The 20,702-nt window shown below is 46.1% G+C and overlaps 1 protein-coding gene across 1 annotated transcript; it reads right to left on the bottom strand.

Moving 5' to 3' along the window:
- Positions 1-13,066: 13,066 nt before the first annotated feature.
- Positions 13,067-15,370, bottom strand: LOC149443084 (uncharacterized). The gene has a single exon (XM_089655916.1). It carries the CDS (start codon positions 15,313-15,315, stop codon positions 13,411-13,413), a length of 1,905 nt encoding a protein of 634 aa, XP_089512042.1. The 5' UTR covers positions 15,316-15,370; the 3' UTR covers positions 13,067-13,410.
- Positions 15,371-20,702: the final 5,332 nt, after the last annotated feature.

The following is a 20,702-nucleotide window of genomic DNA, read 5'->3' as shown; positions in this document are numbered from 1 at the left end:
CGGCGGTTTCCAGCCCCTTTATTTTAGACATTGTGAGAAGGGGTTATCAGCTGGAGTTTTCCAAACAGCCAACAGAAAGATTTTTTGTGACAGTCCTGCCAAGGGGCCCGACAAGGGCCTCAGCCCACATGACAGTTGTATACAATGAATGAATTTCATTCATAGCCATCCATTATGTACCATTGTGATGATCTCTGTGATTTGTCTCTGGCTCACTACCTCTACTGGAAATTTATTCCAAGCATCTACTACTCTTTCAGTAAAATAATACTTTCAGAGATTAGTTGAGGTGATTGTAGCTGCACCTCCAGTAATGTTGTGTACCTTATCCAGTGCAGAAAATGCAGCAAAGGATCTTATGTTGGTGAAACAGGACAGAAGGTGCAAACAAGGATGAATCTGCACAGACATACCATCAAGGAACATAAAGAAAATGACTTCTGCACACCTGGGGGACACCATTTCACACAACCCGGCCACACAAGACCTCAATATTTTTGTTCTTAAAGGAAAATTCAAATCCATTCAGGAAAGAAAAACGTTTGAACTAAGAATGATAATTCTATTTGACACAAAAGATAATGGCCTTAACTTGGACATGGGATTCCTCAACCATTATCCAACATTTTTATGACTATCAGCTCAAGCTTGACTCCCTCTGTGATGTGAGTGTTGTCCCCCCCCCCTCCCCCCCCTTTGCTTTTGCTGTGTCTTATCTCTAGCCTTTTTTTTATCTCTTCTAACATTCTGCTAAAACGTTGTGATTTGTATAGTACTGCTTGGACCTTGAAGAAGGGGACATTCCCTGAAAGCTTGTCCTCAAAATTGTATGTTAGTGCAAATAAAAAAAGTATCACGGACAGTACTCAAGAGATTAGTTGTGAACTTTCCTCCAGTTAGTTGGAGGTCATGTCCCGTGTTCTTCATTTTGTTTTCATATTTAAAATCCTGCCCTCCTGGAGTGTGCATGCGTAGCAAGCGGGACGGACATGCAGAGCTAGAGCTCCGTCTCCCCGTCGGGTGACATGTCAGTCCGCCCACGGATCCCGGCCAGCATGGCATCACAGGAGGTACAGGTCCCCACGGCAACACTCCCAGACCCGACCTGGCTCGGTAGGCGTGACAGGTGCAGGGAGCTTCAGCTCCGTCTCCTAAGCATGCCAAGCAAGGGGAGTGCGCATGCGTGGCCGGCGGGATGATTACACAGAGCCAGAGCTCTGTCTCCCCGCCGGGTGACACAGCAGCCTGACCACAGATTCCGGCCAGCACCGCACCTCAGGAGGAGCAGGTACCCACGGCAAAACCCTTCAGACCCGCTCTGGCTCGGTCAGCAGGACAGGTGCAGGGAGCTTCTGCCCCGTCTCCTCTGCAGGCCAAGCAGGGGCCCGCCCTCAGATCCAAGGAAGCACCCTCACTTGACAGATCACACCATGGTTAAAGGGGCACCCCGACACCAGGCTCCACCACAACATAAGCCTATAAAAGAGGCACTAGCAAAAGCCTCTTCCAAGATGGCCACTGCTTCAACTCAGGACAGCAAACAGGCTACAAAGTCCTATGCAGCCTTGCAGGCCTTACAGGACACACAGCCCAGCCATCCCAGCGAGTCAGAGGGTGAGTCTGATATTGATCAAGACACCCCTGCACACGCTCCAACACCTGACCTTACATCCCCCGATTTCCTAGCATGATTTGAGAAGATGCTACATAAAGCTCTGAAACAAACCTCTGAAAGGTATTACAGCTACATTGTCCAGAGAAATCCGTGAACTAGGACAACGCACTGCCGACTTAGAACAGAGAGAAGACAATCTTGACGACTCATTCCAGACACATGTTGATGATCTTGGTACCCATGGTACCAATGGTATCCATGTTCCCGGCCTCACGCTCTGATGCGGACATTGTGTATCCTTATTTTGGTCCCCAGGACTAGTTTGGCCTCCTTGTTCCTTCCTTTTTTTGGCATTTGCTTTTGCAACAAAACCCTTGTTTGGGTTTTCCTCATAAATTGATGGTTAATTTGACCTGTTTTCTCCCACATATCCTTGGGAGCCTATTGATCTATGTACACCGTTGTTGACATTGCTTCATCTTGGATGTGCCTTAGATTGTATGCGGGGACCCCAGCTGTGGCGGCTTAGGATGCCACTTCTTTTCTTTCCTGTTGGTCTGCTTTCACACCCGATGCCGCCTGACCTTAGGACCTCTTGAGATGTATGAGAATAGACCTACTCTTTTCTGGGATCCCATAATTGTACATTTACTTAAACCACTGTCATCCCCACTGTCCGCGTACCTGTGCACTCTCCTTTAACCCCGGTGCTATTGCTCCTTTAATAGCACTTGGGCTACTACAGCTCCCCAAACCACCCTGATTTTAGGTGGCTCTGGGGACCGCTCCTCGGGCCCAGAATGGCCCCGCACTCCCTTTTCCTGCTACCTTTCCCTGTTTATGTTCCCTTACCCTTTCCTTTATATGGCTCCATGACCTCACCCTGCCTTTTAGGCATTCAGACCATCTTACATAGCGATTACCAGCTTCTTTCACGGCTAGCAACACTTTATCATCTAACACGCCACACACCTTCCCTATGGGCCCATTAAATATTCTCACCCTTAACGTTCAGGGCCTCAACACGCCGCGGAAGCGCAACAAAGCCTTCCACTCTTTTGCATCACTCAAGGCCCATGTAGTCTGCCTGCAGGAAACACACTATATCCCAAACTCCACTCCCAAGTCTTTTGGCCCCCGTTAACCACAGGTTTACACAGCCTCAGCCTCAACCAAGACCAGAGGGGTACTCATTGCCTTCCATCGCACGACACCCTTTACATTATGTAATGAAATCGAAGACCCTGAGGGCCGTTATCTCCTGTTAACAGGACAACTCCTAGATGTAGACGTTACTGAAAGGTTGTCCATAGCCCCTGGCTATCAGTCTTTATAGTCGGTTTCAGGTACGGACGCGTCGGGGAGATTGACTTCATCTCAGAAAAGACAGACATACACATACACACAGTGATAGGTAAAATCAATCTCTCAAGTTTATTAGCGGGAAGAAAATTAATATAACAGAAAAAAGAAAGGTGGGGGCACAGAGTATCAAAAAGCTGAGTTGTCAGTAATTGATTGGCTGAATACAAAAAGACAAACATTGACGTCAATTCTGAAAAGTGATGAGAAGCGGGGTTTCATTTTCCCAACAATAAAGAAAGTTTCTACATTGTTTTAAAACACTTATCTACTACATACAATAGAATCTCGCTAGATACTTGTCAAGGCTGTGAACATGACTTTCTCAGGCCTTGAAATCAGTTACAAGTATTAAACAGTTATTTTCCCATGGGACAGAAGTATTTGACTTTTAATTATATCATAACAGAAACAGGTGCTGTTAGTATAAAGAAATAATTGAATACTATCTCCTCTACCAAGGCTAAGCTAAGATAGCATATTTTCATTAACTCATTCTGGGTATAATACAAAACAATTAACCAACATGTTAGTACAAAATATAAAATGGAGTGGGGAAAACAAAATGACAGACCTATAAGACATACATTTCCCTTCAGTTACCATAGTCACATATTATGCCCCGAACCAAGGTCCCTTACCATTCCTCTCCCATCTATTGTCGGTTATAGACCAGCATACGCGAGGTACTTTGTTTGTGGAGACTCAAATTGCACCTTATATCCCTTTCTTGACAAATCTCCCCAACCCTCTCCCCTCCCAACCCCCAAGCAAACCCTTCAAACCATGTTACAGCGTCATTCCATGATAGATACCTGGAGGGAACTTAATCCAACTAAGCGTCAATACACTTTCTATTCACATCCCCATAAGTCCTTTTCTAGGATAGATCACATTCTCATAACCCCCAGCTCCTCCTCCCGGCTCTTGACCTCTAAAATACTTCCAATCCCTTGGTCTGATCATAGCGCTGTATTCACCTCCATGGCCTCCCTAGTCCCATCCCCTTCTGACCCCTCATGGATCATTAATGACAATTTACTAGCAAATCCAACTCACTGCTCAGAAATTGAAGCTGTTCTCAAACATTACTTATCACTAAACCAAACACCTGATATATCTCCTCTTCTCCTCTGGGAAGCACATAAACCGGTCATACGGGGATTCTGCATTAGTAAAGCGTCCCTTTTACACAAAGCAAAAAGGCAACAACGTCTCTCCTTTGAAAGAACCTACAACCAATCCCATCAAGCCTTCCAAGCGACCCCTACACCAGCCAACCGTGAAGCTCTGGAGAGAGCGCGATTGGCTCTTGATCTATTTCTCACAGATCAGGCGGAGCTCTCACTTTGCAGATCCCGACACAAATACTATACAAAAGCAAATAAACCTAATACCTTTCTAGCACTCTCGCTTCGTAGGCTTGATCAGATTACTAGGCCTATCCGAATACGCACCTCTTCTGGCAACCTCACTAGCAATCCAGAACACATCTTACAAACCTTTCACAAACATCTTTCACAACTTTGCTCTCCCTCCCCACCTTTTGATCCCACCCAGGCTGACGCCCTTCTGGCTCCCATCTCCTTCCTGACACTTTCCGAACACCAATTCGCAGCATTAGAACAACCCATCACCCCAACCGAAACCTTAAACGCAGTTAAAAATGTAAAGCTTCACAAACGCCCAGGACCGGATGGTTTTTCCGCTACTTATCACAAAAAATTTGCCCATCTTCTAACGCCCATCCTCACCAATGCTTTTAATGCCATTTTATCGGACCATACCTTTAACCTAGAAACAGCGCAAGCTAACATCTCAATGATCCCAAAGCCAAAAACTCGGATGACACGCAATGGTCCAACTATAGGCCAATCTCCCTCCTCAACATTGATATTAAATACTAGCCAAAATTCTTTCCACACGCCTCAATATATGTATAGGTACTTTAATCCATAATGACCAGGTGGGATTCATTCCAACTCGACAGGCCGGAGATAATGTCAGACGCGCAACTCTCTTGGCAAACATTGCCAAATCTGCAACATTCCTACCTGTTTCCTGTCCTTGGACATCAGGAAGGCATTTGATACGGTTTCTTGGCCATATCTACGCTACATTCTGAGCCGCTGGGGCTTTGGCCCACACTTTTTAACCTGGATTTTCTCTCTATATCGAGAGCCTTCGGCCAGAATTAGATACCTAGGACATAGGTCAGCTCATCTTCCAAATTCCCGTGGCACAAGGCAGGGCTGCCTTCTTTCCCTCTTACTCTTTGCTTTGGCTATAGAACCGCTTGCCCTCCTAATTGGAGCTAACCCGGATGTCCGAGGGCTTGAGATAGGGGGCTCTCACCACAAGCTATGCCTATTTGCAGATGACGTTCTACAATTTCTCACTTCTCCCTTGACTTCCTCTCCTTCCCTCCTCCGGCTTCTCGAGAGGTTTGGATCACTCTTTGGCCTAATAATAAATCCCTGCAAATCCATGGCTCTTAATATTTCCCTTCCCCCTCAGAACTGGCCCACTTGAAACAGATTCTCCCATTTCCTTGGTTGCAGAATCATATTCCTTTCCTGGGAATCAAACTGACCCCCAATATATCAGACCTGTATGCAGATAACTATACGCCTATGCTAACTCACCTTACTGCTCTAATGACTAAATGGTCCTCCTTACCACTCGCTTGGCTAGGCAGAATAGCAGTTGTAAAGATGTCAATACTTCCAAAAATTTTATATCTATTCAGAGTTCTCCCAATACCTATGGACCTCTGCTAACCTACTCCGCACACATCATTTCCTACAGAGGAACAAATTCAAATCCTTTGCTTCCTTACAAGAGGAATATAGCCTCCCACCTTCTGAAATATTCAGATATTTGCAACTACAACACTTTTATGGCCCCTACACTAAAATACCCAATCAAACTAATACCATGTCTCCTTTTGAACGGGCTTGTTATAAAGATCCCCACAGGCGCAGCCTCATTTCCAGCCTATACTCCCTCATCACAAATTCGGTCTCCGCACCCCCCCTTCATAAACCCTCAGATGGGAAACAGACCTGAACAGGCAATTAGATCCATCTGATTGGGACCATATTTGGGCCAACACAAAATCATCTATACAGAATGTTGTAGCCTTGGAAACCAACTATAAAGTTCTGACTCGTTGGTACTTGGTCCCAGCGAGAATCGCAAAATACATCCCTGACTACTCCCCCAACTGCTTTAGAGGCTGTGCAGATCCGGGTACACATTATCATATCTGGTGGAACTGCCTGATAGCCCAAATCTTCTGGACCGATGTTTTCACTATGATATCCAAACTTTGTGCAAACTAGCTTCAACTTAATCCGACAACAGCTCTCCTCAATCTACACCCTCCTGGCGTAACTTCATCACAATTCAAACTCGTCCTGCAAGTAACCACAGCAGCCAAACAGGTCATAGCAAAATCCTGGAAAACCTCCACTCTAAGCATTGCTGCTGTAAAAATCAGAGTAACGCAAGCCATGGTACATGCAAAGGTTGAAGTCACAATTCTCGATACAATCCCTAAGTTCCTGCATGTCTGGAATCCCTGGGTAGAGTGTTTCCTCCCACAAAATTTTGATGAATCCCTCCTTCTTCCCTGATATGCAAACTACATATTTTCTGCACTTTCCTGGTACCACTTCTAACCGGGCAATCAAACTAATTCCATCCTTCCCCACCAATCATGGAGCCATTTTCACCACCCTTCTTCCTCCCTCCCCCTCTCTTCCTTGGTCGTCCCCTGTCTACCCCTAATCCCCCATGTAGCTCTGGAGAGTCTATCCTCACTGAACAAACTCTCTTTGGCATGTTATTACCTATTGCTAATATTTTTTTCCATATACTTAGCAATATAGGCTATGCTACATTGTTTCCTTGAATCTTTCTCTCCCTCTCTATTTAAAGACATTAATACTGTGCATATATTCCTTCTATGTCCTGTTGTTAATATACTATCTAACGTCTACGGTTAATGTCTTTACCCCTATGTTTTGATACCAATAAAATGTTTGAACAAGAAAATCCTGCCCTCCTGAACCTTATTCATCCCCTTCATGTATTTAAAGGTTTCAGTCATGTCTCCCCTTTCCCTTCTCTCCTCCAGACTGGACATGTTACGTTCCTGATGTCTATCCTGATATGTTTTATCCCCCCCAGACCTTTCACCATTTTTGTTCCCCATCTTTGGACTCATTTTATCTCATCAATATCTTTATGTAAGCGAGGTCTACAGAACTGTACACAGTATTCTAAATGAGGTTGCTGGTGACCCCTCTAGTGATATGAAGATCTATATAGGGGAATCGGGACCTCCTTCCTCCCGCCGGTGACCCCTCTAGTGATATAAAGATCTATATAGAGGAATCGGGACCTCCTTCCTCCTGCTGGTGACCCCTCTAGTGATATAAAGATCTATATAGAGGAATCGGGACCTCCTTCCTCCTGCCGGTGACCCCTCTAGTGATATAAAGATCTATATAGAGGAATCGGGACCTCCTTCCTCCTGCCGGTGACCCCTCTAGTGATGTAAAGGTCTATATAGAGGAAATGGGACCTCCTTCCTCCCGCCGGTGACCCCTCTAGTGATGTAAAGGTCTATATAGAGGAATCGGGACCTCCTTCCTCCTGCCGGTGACCCCTCTAGTGATGTAAAGGTCTATATAGAGGAATCGAGACCTCCTTCCTCCTGCCGGTGACCCCTCTAGTGATATAAAGATCTATATAGAGGAAATGGGACCTCCTTCCTCCCGCCGGTGACCCCTCTAGTGATGTAAAGGTCTATATAGAGGAATCGGGACCTCCTTCCTCCTGCCGGTGACCCCTCTAGTGATATAAAGATCTATATAGAGGAATCCAGACCTCCTTCCTCCCGCCGGTGACCCCTCTAGTGATGTAAAGGTCTATATAGAGGAATCAGGACCTCCTTCCTCCCGCCGGTGACCCCTCTAGTGATATAAAGATCTATATAGAGGAATCGGGACCTCCTTCCTCCTGCTGGTGACCCTTCTAGTAATATAAAGATCTATATAGAGGAATTGGGACCTCCTTCATCCTGCTGGTGACCCCTCTAGTGATATAAAGATCTATATAGAGGAATCGGGACCTCCTTCCTCCTGCCGGTGACCTTTCTAGTGATATAAAGATCTATATAGAGGAATCAAGACCTCCTTCCTCTTGCTGGTGACCCCTCTAGTGATATATAGATCTATATGGAGGAATCGGGACCTCTTTCCTCCTGCCGGTGACCTTTCTAGTGATATAAAGATCTATATAGAGGAATCGAGACCTCCTTCCTCCTGCTGGTGACCCCTCTAGTGATATAAAGCTCTATATGGAGGGATCAGGACCTCCTTCCTCCCGCCGGTGACCCCTCTAGTGATATAAAGATCTATATAGAGGAAATGGGACCTCCTTCCTCCCGCCGGTGACCCCTCTAGTGATGTAAAGGTCTATATAGAGGAATCGGGACCTCCTTCCTCCTGCCGGTGATCCCTCTAGTGATATAAAGATCTATATAGAGAAATCAGGACCTCCTTCCTCCTGCCGGTGACCCCTCTAGTGATATAAAGATCTATATAGAGGAATCGGGACCTCCTTCCTCCTGCCGGTGACCCCTCTAGTGATATAAAGATCTATATAGAGGAATCGGGACCTCCTTCCTCCTGCCGGTGACCCCTCTAGTGATATAAAGATCTATATAGAATAATGAGGACCTCCTTCCTCCTGCCGGTGACCCCTCTAGTGATATAAAGATCTATATAGATGAATCGGGACCTCCTTCCTCCTGCCGGTGACCCCTCTAGTGATATAAAGATCTATATAGATGAATCGGGACCTCCTTCCTCCCGCCGGTGACCCCTCTAGTGATATAAAGATCTATATAGAGGAATCGGGACCTCCTTCCTCCCGCCGGTGACCCCTCTAGTGATATAAAGATCTATATAGAGGAATCAAGACCTCCTTCCTCATGTCGGTGACCCCTCTAGTGATATAAAGATCTATATAGAGGAATCGGGACCTCCTTCCTCCTGCCGGTGACCCCTCTAGTGATATAAAGATCTATATAGAGGAATCGGGACCTCCTTCCTCCTGCCGGTGACCCCTCTAGTGATATAAAGATCTATATAGAGGAATCAAGACCTCCTTCCTCCTGCCGGTGACCCCTCTAGTGATATAAAGATCTATATAGAGGAATCAGGACCTCCTTCCTCCTGCCGGTGACCCCTCTAGTGATATAAAGATCTATATAGAGGAATCGGGACCTCCTTCCTCCCGCCGGTGACCCATCTAGAGTTATAAATATCTATATAGAGGAATATGAACCTCCTTCCAGTATGCATGTCTGGGGGTGTCTGTGGGGAAGAACACTGCCAGCTGCTTACAGCACTCGGAGACTCTCCATGAATACTCTGGAAGCATGGCTGTGCCGTCCAACATGGACACAGGTACAGGAACCGCCACACTCCTTACGTCCCCCGGCCATACTGCAAATGATGCTCAGATATGACATTTGGCGATGCATACCATGAAAAAGTAGGAAGACTCTTGCAAAGAAAAAACATGGAACAATAATGAACCGATCAACGACGGGGACAAGTTTGTAATACTCAGGCATTATAGTAATATGGATGGGAATGCTGTCGCATCGAACCTCCTATGTGTGCAATTCTCACTGCGGAGCTACAAAGGGAGGGAAGATGCGGCACAAATGTTGGAGACGAGGCGAGAGTCATACGGGAATGAAAGTGCCTGCAGGCTAGTGGAAATCATCGTGAAGGTCGCTGATGTAAAGAGAGTATGATATTCACATGCCTAACGTTCTCTAAAGAGGTAACCAGTAACTAATGGGCATGTGACAAGGAGGAAAGAAGAGAGAAAAAGAGGGGGGAGAGAAAGAAAAGAGGGGGGAGAGAAAGAAAAAAAAAAAGGGGGGGGAGAATGAGCGGAATTTGTATTATCCTCAATACCAAGGGTCTTACGTGGGTGGATTTAAGCATTAGTCTATCAACCAGAGCAGATGGATGGGGGTAAAACCCTGAAGGGGAGGACGTTGCCTACCATATGGTCTAGTGTAATGGAGCAGCACCCACCGGAGAGCTAGGTTACCCATTTGCCGCCCGGCCAATGGCCGTTTGGCAGCTGCAAAAGCGCTTCGGCATTCCAGGTGCACGCCATTTGGCGTGCTCCCGCACATGCGCAGTTTGCGCTCCTGCAGAGCCGCGGAGCGATCTGTCACCGGCCATTTACCTCGGACATGGCCGATGACAGATCTGAGTACCGGCCCCCGTTGCTGGTACCATGTGACCTGCTGTGACCAATCACAGCAGGTCACATGACAGTTGTATACAATGGATGGCTTCATTCATGCCATCCATTGTATACTAGTGCCTAGCTGTGAATGGTCACAGCAGGTCACATGCACATGTCATGTGATTAGCTGTGACCAAATCACTGCTAAGCACAAAAGAAAAAAAAACCTGAATGAATCGATTTCATTGAGGTAAATGCTTGCTTATAGGAAATATGAAAAAAAAATAAAAAAATAATAAAAATTTAAAAATAATAAAAAAAATATGTTATATGATGATGCTGTACTGCACTGGTGACAGTAAGTAAAAAAAAAATAGTGAAAATAATTTTTTTAATTTTTACGAAAAATTATGAAAAAAAAATACAACTCGCCATTCCTCTTATGAAGTATGTCGGACTGTCTACTCTGCAAAAAGGGGTCATTTGGGGATATCTGTACTATTCTGACATTCTTGGACCTCAAGAAATTAGATTGGCTGTCAGTACTTCAGGATTGATCAATATTCAGATCTATACCATAGTTTGTGAACTCTATAACTTTCCTACAAACTAAATAATACATCCTAATTTGGGTTATTTTCACCAAAGACATGTAGCAGAATACATCTTGGCCTAAATTTATGAAGAACAATTATTTATTTGTAAATGTTTATAACAGAAGCAAAGAAAAACGTGTTTTTTTTTCAAAATGTTTGGTCTTTTTTTGTTAATTTAGCAAAAAATAAAAACCCCAGCGGTGATTAAATACCACCAAAAGAAAGCTCTAGTTGTGTGAAGAAAACAATAAAATTTAAGTTTGGGTACAATGTTGTATGACCGCGCAATTGTCATTCAAAGTGTGAGAGCGCTGAAACCTGAAAAATGGCCTGGGGGCAGGAGGGTGTAAAATTGCCCGGTATTGAAATGGATAAATCAGGTGGGTCGGTCCATGAGGGACTGGTATGAAGAGGTTTTTGTAAAATGAGTCCAGCAGGCCCAGATGTGGGACAATTTAGTGGAGGAGTCAAGTGCAGTTGCAATCAGTTCCTCCATTTCCACAATTTTACTCACCCGGGTCAGCCAGTCACGTATGGAGGGAGGGCGAGTGGAGCCCCAAAGAGCTGGAAGACAGAGTCTGGCTGCGTTGACCATATGCATGGCTAGGGATTTGAAGTCTTGTCCCCTGGGAAGGGGGGAATGATGGAGAAGAAACTGGGCAGGAGACAGAGCTAGGGGCAAGGTGGTTACAGACACTACAAGCCTGTGGACCTCCTGCCAGAATGGTTGGATACTCGGACAGGACCACCAAATGTGGAGAAAGGACCCATCTGATGTTCCACATCTCCAACAGCTATTGGGGAAAGCTGGGTTGAAATGAGAGATTCTCAACGGGGTTCGGTACCATCTCAAAGCCAATTTGTAGCCGTTTTCCTGAGTCAAGACATTAGGGAGCACTTATGGGCATGCATGAATATTTGGTCCCAGTTGGAGTCCGACTGTCTTCCAGGTCTCTGTTCCATGCACGGCAGGAGGGTAAGGAGTCGTAAGCCCTGCTCTCAACGAGGAGGGGGTAAATCTCCGAAATCAAATGTTTGTGTGGTTCAGCTTTAGAGCATAGAGATTCAGAAGGAGTGAGGGGACGAGTCCAGTCAAGAAACGGTTTGTGTGAGAGCAGAAAGTGTCTTATCTGCAGATAGGCCCAGAAAGGAAAATCTCGGATATTCAGGCTCTCAAGCACCTTGTCTTAGCAGTCAGCAGCAGAGAGGACAGAACTCCTCCACCAGATCCTGCACTTCTTTGTGCAGCTGTGGAGAGGCTCATCTCTGCTACTCCCCGTCCCAGCAGTTGGCAGCAGAGAGGACAGAACTCCTCCACCAGATCCTGCACTTCTTTGTGCAGCTGTGGAGAGGCTCATCTCTGCTACTCCTCGTCCCAGCAGTTGGCAGCAGAGAGGAGGACAGAACTCCTCCACCAGATCCTGCACTTCTTTGTGCAGCTGTGGAGAGGCTCATCTCTGCTACTCCTCATCCCAGCAATTGGCAGCAGAGAGGAGGACAGAACTCCTCCACCAGATCCTGCTCTTCTTTGTGCAGCTGTGGAGAAGCTCATCTCTGCTACTCCTCATCCCAGCAGTCGGCGGCAGAGAGGAGGACAGAACTCCTCCACCAGATCCTGTGCTTCTCTGTGCAGCTGAGGAGGCCCATCTCTGCTACTCCTCATCCCAGCAGTCAGTAGCAGAGAGGAGGACAGCACTCCTCCACCAGATCCTGTGCTTCTGTTTCCAGCCACAGCACACCCCCATCTCTGTCTCCCCTGACCTCAGCATCCAGACTCTGGCAGCTGATTCCAGTCCTCTTCCAGACCCTGCACTTTCTGCTTCCCAGCCCTTCCCCAGCTTCTTCCCAGCAGCAGCAGCACAATTGGAAATATTTTTCTGATGATTGAAAAACACAACTTTGTTCCCAAAACACATTTTCCATAAATTGTATAGTTGTAGCCGGGAATATCTGCTGCCATGATGTGTCCTAGACTTCTACTCTCAGAGCGAGTTCTGACCTCTTACTAACCCAGTGATAATGGAATGCAGAGGGAAATGTTTCATATGAGAAAGAGAAGAGACATTTCTATCGTCTTCCAGACACAGCCGGCCCCTTGAGGGCCCCATATTGCTGGTGTGCCCGCAGTGACAGAGTCTGACAGCCCTGCACTAGATGGTCATAGGAAACCACTATATGAAATAAAATACAGACAATATCTCTCATGGCTGATCAAACACATTTCATATTTATTCCACTCATTTAATAAACATAGACCTCTAAGAATTTGTGAAAGATTACACCAAAAAATGTCTGACCCGGTCCTACACTTCACCCATGTCTTTGGGGACCTCTGATCTCCTTATGGACTGTTTCTTCCATGATGAAGATCAGCCATGGAGTATATCTGAGGTGTATATCAGGGTGTGCTTCTTCCCCACATGAGAGCTGGGATGTCCAGCAACATTCATCTAGAAGACATTTCCCACACTCAAGGCACTAATACACCTCCAGGGTTGTGTGGGACCCCTGATGTACAGGAAGACAGGACTTCAGTGAGGAACATTTCCCTCACTCAGGACAGGAAAGTGGCTTCTCCCCTGTGTGAGATCTCTGATGTCTGTAAAGATGGGACGTCTGTGAAAAACATTTCCCGCACTCAGGACAGGAATACGGCTTCTCCCCAGTGTGAGATCTCTGATGTATATGAAGAATGGACATCTTTGAAAAACATTTCCCGCACACAGGACAGGAATACGGCTTCTCCCTCGTGTGAGATCTCTGATGTGTGTGAAGACTACACTTGTATGAAAAACATTTCCCACACTCAGGACAGGAATACGGCTTCTCCCCCGTGTGCAGTCTCTGATGTGTGTGAAGACTGGACTTTTGTGAAAAACATTTCCCGCACACAGGACAGGAATACGGCTTCTCCCCCGTGTGCAGTCTCTGATGTGTGTGAAGACCAGACTTGTATGAAAAACATTTCCCACACTCAGGACAGGAATACGGCTTCTCCCCCGTGTGCAGTCTCTGATGTGTGTGAAGACTGGACTTTTCTGAAAAACATTTCCCGCACACAGGACAGGAATACGGCTTCTCCCCCGTGTGAGATCTCTGATGTGTGTGAAGACTAGACTTGTATGAAAAACATTTCCCACACTCAGAACAGGAATACGGCTTCTCCCCAGTGTGAGATTTCTGATGTCTGTAAACATCAGACTTCAGTGAAAAACATTTCCCACACTCAGGACAGGAATAAGGCTTCTCCCCCGTGTGCAGTCTCTGATGTGTGTGAAGACTGGTCTTTTGTGAAAAACATTTCCCGCACACAGGACAGGAATAAGGCTTCTCCCCCGTGTGCAGTCTCTGATGTGTGTGAAGACTAGACTTGTATGAAAAACATTTCCCGCACTCAGGACAGGAATACGGCTTCTCCACTTTGTGAGATCTCTGATGTGTGAGAAGACGGGACTTCACTGAAAAACATTTCTCGCACTGTGGACAGGAATACGGATTCTCCCCTGTGTGAGATCTCTGATGTGTGTGAAGAGTAGACTTGTCTGAAAAACATTTCCCACACTCAGAACAGGCATACGGCTTCTCCCCTGTGTGACATCTCTGATGTCTGTAAAGATAGGACTTATCTGAAAAACATTTCCCGCACTCAGGACAGGAATACGGCTTCTCCCCCGTGTGAAATCTCTGATGTTTATGAAGAATGGACTTCTTTAAAAAACATTTCCCACACTCAGGACAGGAATACGGCTTCTCCCCCGTGTGAGATCTCTGATGTGTGTGAAGACTAAACTTGTCTGAAAAACATTTTCCGCACTCAGGACAAGAATATGGCTTCTCCCCAGTGTGAGATCTTTGATGTCTGTAAACTTTAGACTTCTGGGAAAAACATTTCTCACAGTCAGGACAGGAATACGGCTTCTCCCCTGTGTGAGATCTCTGATGTGAGTAAAGATGAGACTTCCGTGAAAAATATTTCCCGCACTCAGGACAGGAATACGGCTTCTCCCCCGTGTGAGATCTTCTATGCACATTAAAACCATATTTAGATTGGAAACATTTCCCGCACTCAGGACAGGAATATGGCTTCTCCCCTGTGTGAGATCTTTTATGCACATTAAGATTGTATTTAGATTGGAAACATTTCCCGCACTCAGGACAGGAATACGGCTTCTCCCCCGTGTGAGATCTTTTATGCACGTTAAGTTTGGATTTAGAACAGAAACCCTTTCCGCACTCAGTACAGGAGAATCTCTTCCCTGTTGGAAGGCCGGACTGGTCCCGCACAGTCTGAGGTTCCTCAGAATACGAGGAATCCGATGGTCCATCTACACTGGGTGGTGCCGGATGGACATTGGAGGGAGCCGGGTTTTCTCCTGGACTATACTGTGTGATGTCCTCATCTTCTACTTTCCAGTCTGGAGACAAAGTGAGACAATCCTCGGAGGTTTTCCTCATCTCCCAGCCATGGACTAAAATACAAAGACAAAGAGGATTACTAGACAGGAGCTGATTGGTTCCCCCAAACCAGGACTCCGCCCACATCAGGCAGCTTGGTCTCTGAGGAGCTTACAATTCCACCCTCAAGGGAACTAGGAAATGGCTCCTCTGATCTCCTACCAGGTCATTTCTTTATTCATGGACCTTGGTCAGAGAGTGAGGAAACAACCAGAACTGTCTTTTATAGGAGGGACAGTGATGAGGGGATTATAGGACGAGGGTCCCCACCCCCTCTATCACTCATCACCATCTTCCCAACACAAGAAGTACTGCACTTCCTTATTTACTCCATGATTTAGTCATGAAGAACAGCGGGGCTGAGCCCCACCAGAGGTCAGAGAGTGAGGATGGGGGGAGAACAACCAAGATGAAGACTGGACTGATCCTGAAGACCACCATCATTGGGGTATTGACTCCTCCCTCATTATCACTTTCTGTTTAAGGGTCCAAAGTTGGAGGATGTGATCACATTATTATCACCATGTAAAAGTCTGTGCTCCAATCACATCATCCGATATAAAATATCCAGCTGGGAGGAAATGGGGGGAACAAAAGAGAATCCATATTATGTGTATATATAGCAGTGGGGGGAGGGGGGAGAGCAGAAGTCAGAAGTATGGAATGTACAACATAGAGTATATAGTGCAGGGGTCAGGAGTATGTAGTGTGCAACATAGAGTATATAGTGCAGGGGTCAGGAGTATGTAATGTACAACATAGAGTATATAGTGCAGGGGTCAGGAGTATGTAATGTACAACATAGAGTATATAGTGCAGGGGTCAGGAGTATGTAATGTACAACATAGAGTATATAGTGCAGGGGACAGGAGTATGTAATGTACAACATAGAGTATATAGTGCAGGGGTCAGGAGTATGTAATGTACAACATAGAGTATATAGTCCAGGAGTCAGGAGTAAGTAATGTACAACATAGAGTATATAGTGCAGGGGACAGGAGTATGTAATGTACAACATAGATTATATAGTGCAGGGGTCAGGAGTATGTAATGTACAACATAGATTATATAGTGCAGGGGTCAGGAGTATGTAATGTACAACATAGAGTATATAGTCCAGGAGTCAGGAGTAAGTAATGTACAACATAGAGTATATAGTGCAGGGGTCAGGAGTATGTAATGTACAACATAGAGTATATAGTGCAGTGGTCAGGAGTATGTAATGTACAACATAGAGTATATAGTGCAGGGGTCAGGAGTATGGAATGTACAACATAGAGTATATAGTGCAGGGGTCAGGAGTAGGTAATGTACAGCAAAGTATATAGAGCAGGGGTCAGGAGGATGTAATGTGCAACATAGAATATAAAGCACAGTGGTCAGGAGTATGTAATGTACAACATGGAGTATATAGTGTCGGGGTCAGCAGTAAGTAATGTACAACATGTAGTATATAGTGCATGGGGTCAGGAGTATGTAATGTACAACATGGAGTGTATATAGTGCAGGGGTCAGGAGTATGTACTGTACAACATAGAGTATATAGTGCAGGGGTCAAGAGGATGTAATGTACAACATAGAGTATATAGTACAGGGGTCAAGAGTATGTAATGTACAACAGAGTAAATAGTGCAGGGATCAGGAGTATGTAATGTACAACATAGAGCATATAGTGCAGGGGTCAGGTGTATGTAATGTACAACATGGTGTATATAGTGCAGGGGTAAGGAATATGCAATGTAAAACATAGAGTATATAGTGCAGGGGTCAGGAGGATGTAATGTACAGCATATAGTATATAGTGCAGGGGTCAGGAGTCTGTAATGTACAACATAGAGTATATAGTGCAGGGGTCAGGAGTATGTAATGTACAACATAGAGTATATAGTGCAGGGGTCAGGAGTATGTAATGTACAAAATAGAGTATATAGTGCAGGGGTCAGGAGTATGTAATGTACAACATGGAGTATATAATGCAGGGGTCAGGAGTATGTAATGTACAACATAGAGTATATAGTGCAGGGGTCAGGAGGATGTAATGTACAAGTTATATAGTATATAGTGCAGGGGTCAGGAGTATGTAATGTACAACAGAGTATATAGTGCAGGGGTCAGGAGTATGTAATGTACAACATAGAGTATATAGTGCAGGGGTCAGAAGTATGTAATGTACAACATGGAGTATATAGTACAGGGGTCAGGAGTATGTAATGTACAACATAGAGTATATAGTGCAGGGGTCAGGAGTATGTAATGTACAACATAGAGTATATAGTGCAGGGGTCAGGAGTATGTAATGTACAACATAGAGGATATAGTGCAGGGGTCAGGAGTATGTAATGTACAACATAGAGTATATAGTGCAGGGGTCAGGAGTATGTAATGTACAAGTTATATAGTATAAGGGTCAGGACTCACAGTATTAGTATTCTGTAATCAGTGGAAGCTTAAATGTTTACTGTAGACAACATGTAGAGGTGAGCTGGGATTAAACCATCATGAAACGATTAGAGGAGTGGCAGTGGATGTAGTATACTTGGACAGAGGGGTGGCAGTGGACGAGGTACACTTGGAAAGAGGGGTGGCGGTGGACCTGGTATACTTGGACAGATGGGTGGCGGTGGACGTAGTATACTTGGACAGAGGGGTGGCGGTGGACATGGTATACTTGGAGAGAGGGGTGTTGGTGGACGTGGTATACTTGGACAGAGGGGTGGTGGTGGACGTGGTATACTTGGACAGAGGGGTGGTGGTGGACGTGGTATACTTGGACAGAGGGGTGGCGGTGGACGTGGTATACTTGGACAGAGGGGTGGTGGTGGACATGGTATACTTGGACAGAGGGGTGGCGGTGGACGTGGTATACTTGGACAGAGGGGTGGTGGTGGACGTGGTATACTGGGACAGAGGGGTGGCGGTGGATGTGATATACTTGGACAGAGGGGTGGCGGTGGACGTGGTATACTTGGACAGAGGGGTGGCAGTGGACGTGGTATACTTGGACAGAGGGGTGGCGGTGGACGTGGTATACTTGGACAGAGGGGTGGTGGTTGACATGGTATACTTGGACAGAGGGGTGGCAGTGGACGTGGTATACTTGGACAGAGGGGTGGCGGTGGACGTGGTATACTTGGACAGAGGGGTGGTGGTTGACGTGGTATACTTGGACAGAGGGGTGGCGGTGGACGTGGTATACTTGGACAGAGGGGTGGTGGTTGACATGGTATACTTGGACAGAGGGGTGGCAGTGGACGTGGTATACTTGGACAGAGGGGTGGCGGTGTACGTGGTATACTTGGACAGAGGGGTGGTGGTTGACGTGGTATACTTGGACAGAGGGGTGGTGGTTGACGTGGTATACTTGGACAGAGGGGTGGTGGTTGACGTGGTATACTTGGACAGAGGGGTGGCGGTGGACGTGGTATACTTGGACAGAGGGGTGGCGGTGGACGTGGTATACTTGGACAGAGGGGTGGCGGTGGACATGGTATACTTGGACAGAGGGGTGGCGGTGGATGTGGTATACTTGGACAGAGGGGTGGCGGTGGACATGGTATACTTGGACAGAGGGGTGGCGGTGGACGTGGTATACTTGGACAGAGGGGTGGCGGTGGACGTGATATACTTGGACACAGTTCTCCACACACGGCTAATATGTAAGGTAAAGTCTATGGGTGGAGAAATCTGAATGTAAATGGATAGAAAACTGGCTAAAAGATCGTATTCAGAGAGTAGTGGTTAATGATTCATACTCTGAATGGTCTGGGGTTGTCAGTGGTGTACCCCAGGGTTCAGTGTTATTAGTGGGGTACCCCAAGGTTCAGTGTTTTTAATTGGGTACCACAGGGTTCAGTGTTATTAGTGGTGTACCCCAAGGCTCAGTGTTATTAGTGGGGTACCCCAGGGTTAAGTAGTATTAGTGGGGTACCCCAAGGTTCAGTGTTATTAGTGGGGGACCCCAAGGTTCAGTGTTATTAGTGGGGTACCCCAAGTTACAGTATTATTAGTGGGGTACCCCAAGGTTCAGTGTTATTAGTGGGGTACCCCAAGGTTCAGTGTTATTAGTGGTGTACCCCAAGGTTCAGTGTTATTAGTGGGGTACCCCAAGGTTCAGTGTTATTAGTGGTGTACCCCAAGGTTCAGTGTGATTAGAGGGGTACCCCAGGGTTCAGTGTTATTAGTGGGGTACCCCAAGGATCAGTGTTATTAGTGGGGTACCCCAAGGTTCAGTGTTTTTAATTGGGTACCCCAGGGTTCAGTGTTATTAGTGGTGTACCCCAAGGCTCAGTGTTATTAGTGGGGTACCCCAGGGTTAAGTAGTATTAGTGGGGTACCCCAAGGTTCAGTGTTATTAGTGGTGTACCCCAAGGTTCAGTGTTATTACTGGGGTACCCCAAGGTTCAGTGTTAATAGTGGGGTACCCCAAGGTTCAGAGGTATTAGTGGGGTACCCCAAGGTTCAGAGGTATTAGTGGGATACCCCAAGGTTCAGTGTTATTAGTGGTGTACCCCAAGGTTCAGTGTTATTAGTGGTGTACCCCAAGGTTCAGTGTTATTACTGGGGTACCCCAAGGTTGAGTGTTATTAGTGGGGTACCCCAAGGTTCAGAGGTATTAGTGGGATACCCCAAGGTTCAGTGTTATTAGTGGTGTACCCCAAGGTTCAGTGTTATTAGTGGTGTACCCCAAGGTTCAGTGTTATTAGTGGGGTACCCCAAGGTTCAGTGTTATTAGTGGGGTACCCCAAGGTTCAGTGATATTAGTGGGGTTCCCCAATGGTCAGTGTTATTAGTGGGGTACCCCAAGGCTCAGTGTTATTAGTGGGGTACCCCAAGGTTCAGTGTTATTAGTGGGGTACCCCAAGGTTCAGTGTTATTAGTGGGGTACCCCAGGGTTCAGTGTTATTAGTGGGGTACACCAGGGTTCAGTGTTATTAGTGGGGTACCCCAGGGATCAGTGTTGGGCCCCTTACTTATTAATATATATATAAACAATATGGGGTGTGAGATTATAAATCCCATTCCAGTCTTTGCAGATGACACCAAGCTGTGCCGGGGAATAACGTCCTTACAGGATGTCTCCAACTTACAAGCCGACCTCAATGCTCTGTGTAATTGGGGGGCTATGGGGCCAATGGGGGCTAATGGTGATAAATGTAAGGTTCTGCACTTGGGGGGGCTAAGAATATGCATCATACATACTAGGGGGGGTACAACTGGGGGGGTCAACATGTATAATACATAAGGGGGGATATGATCTCCATGTATAATACATAAGGGGGGATATGATCTCCATGTATAATACATAAGGGGAGGATATGATCTCCATGTATAATACATAAGGGGGGGATATGATCTCCACGTATAATACATAAGGGGGGATATGATCT

Source organism: Staurois parvus, unplaced genomic scaffold (genome assembly GCF_062004578.1).
Source record: "Staurois parvus isolate SC_StPar_1 unplaced genomic scaffold, SC_StPar_1.0 ptg000877l, whole genome shotgun sequence".
NCBI classification, from domain to species: domain Eukaryota; kingdom Metazoa; phylum Chordata; class Amphibia; order Anura; family Ranidae; genus Staurois; species Staurois parvus.
This window is presented reverse-complemented; position numbering and strand designations above follow the sequence as displayed.

Excerpts from the sequence above, each read along its gene's own strand:
- LOC149443084 (XM_089655916.1), bottom strand. The coding sequence starts at position 15,315 with ATGAGGAAAACCTCCGAGGATTGTCTCACTTTGTCTCCAGACTGGAAA.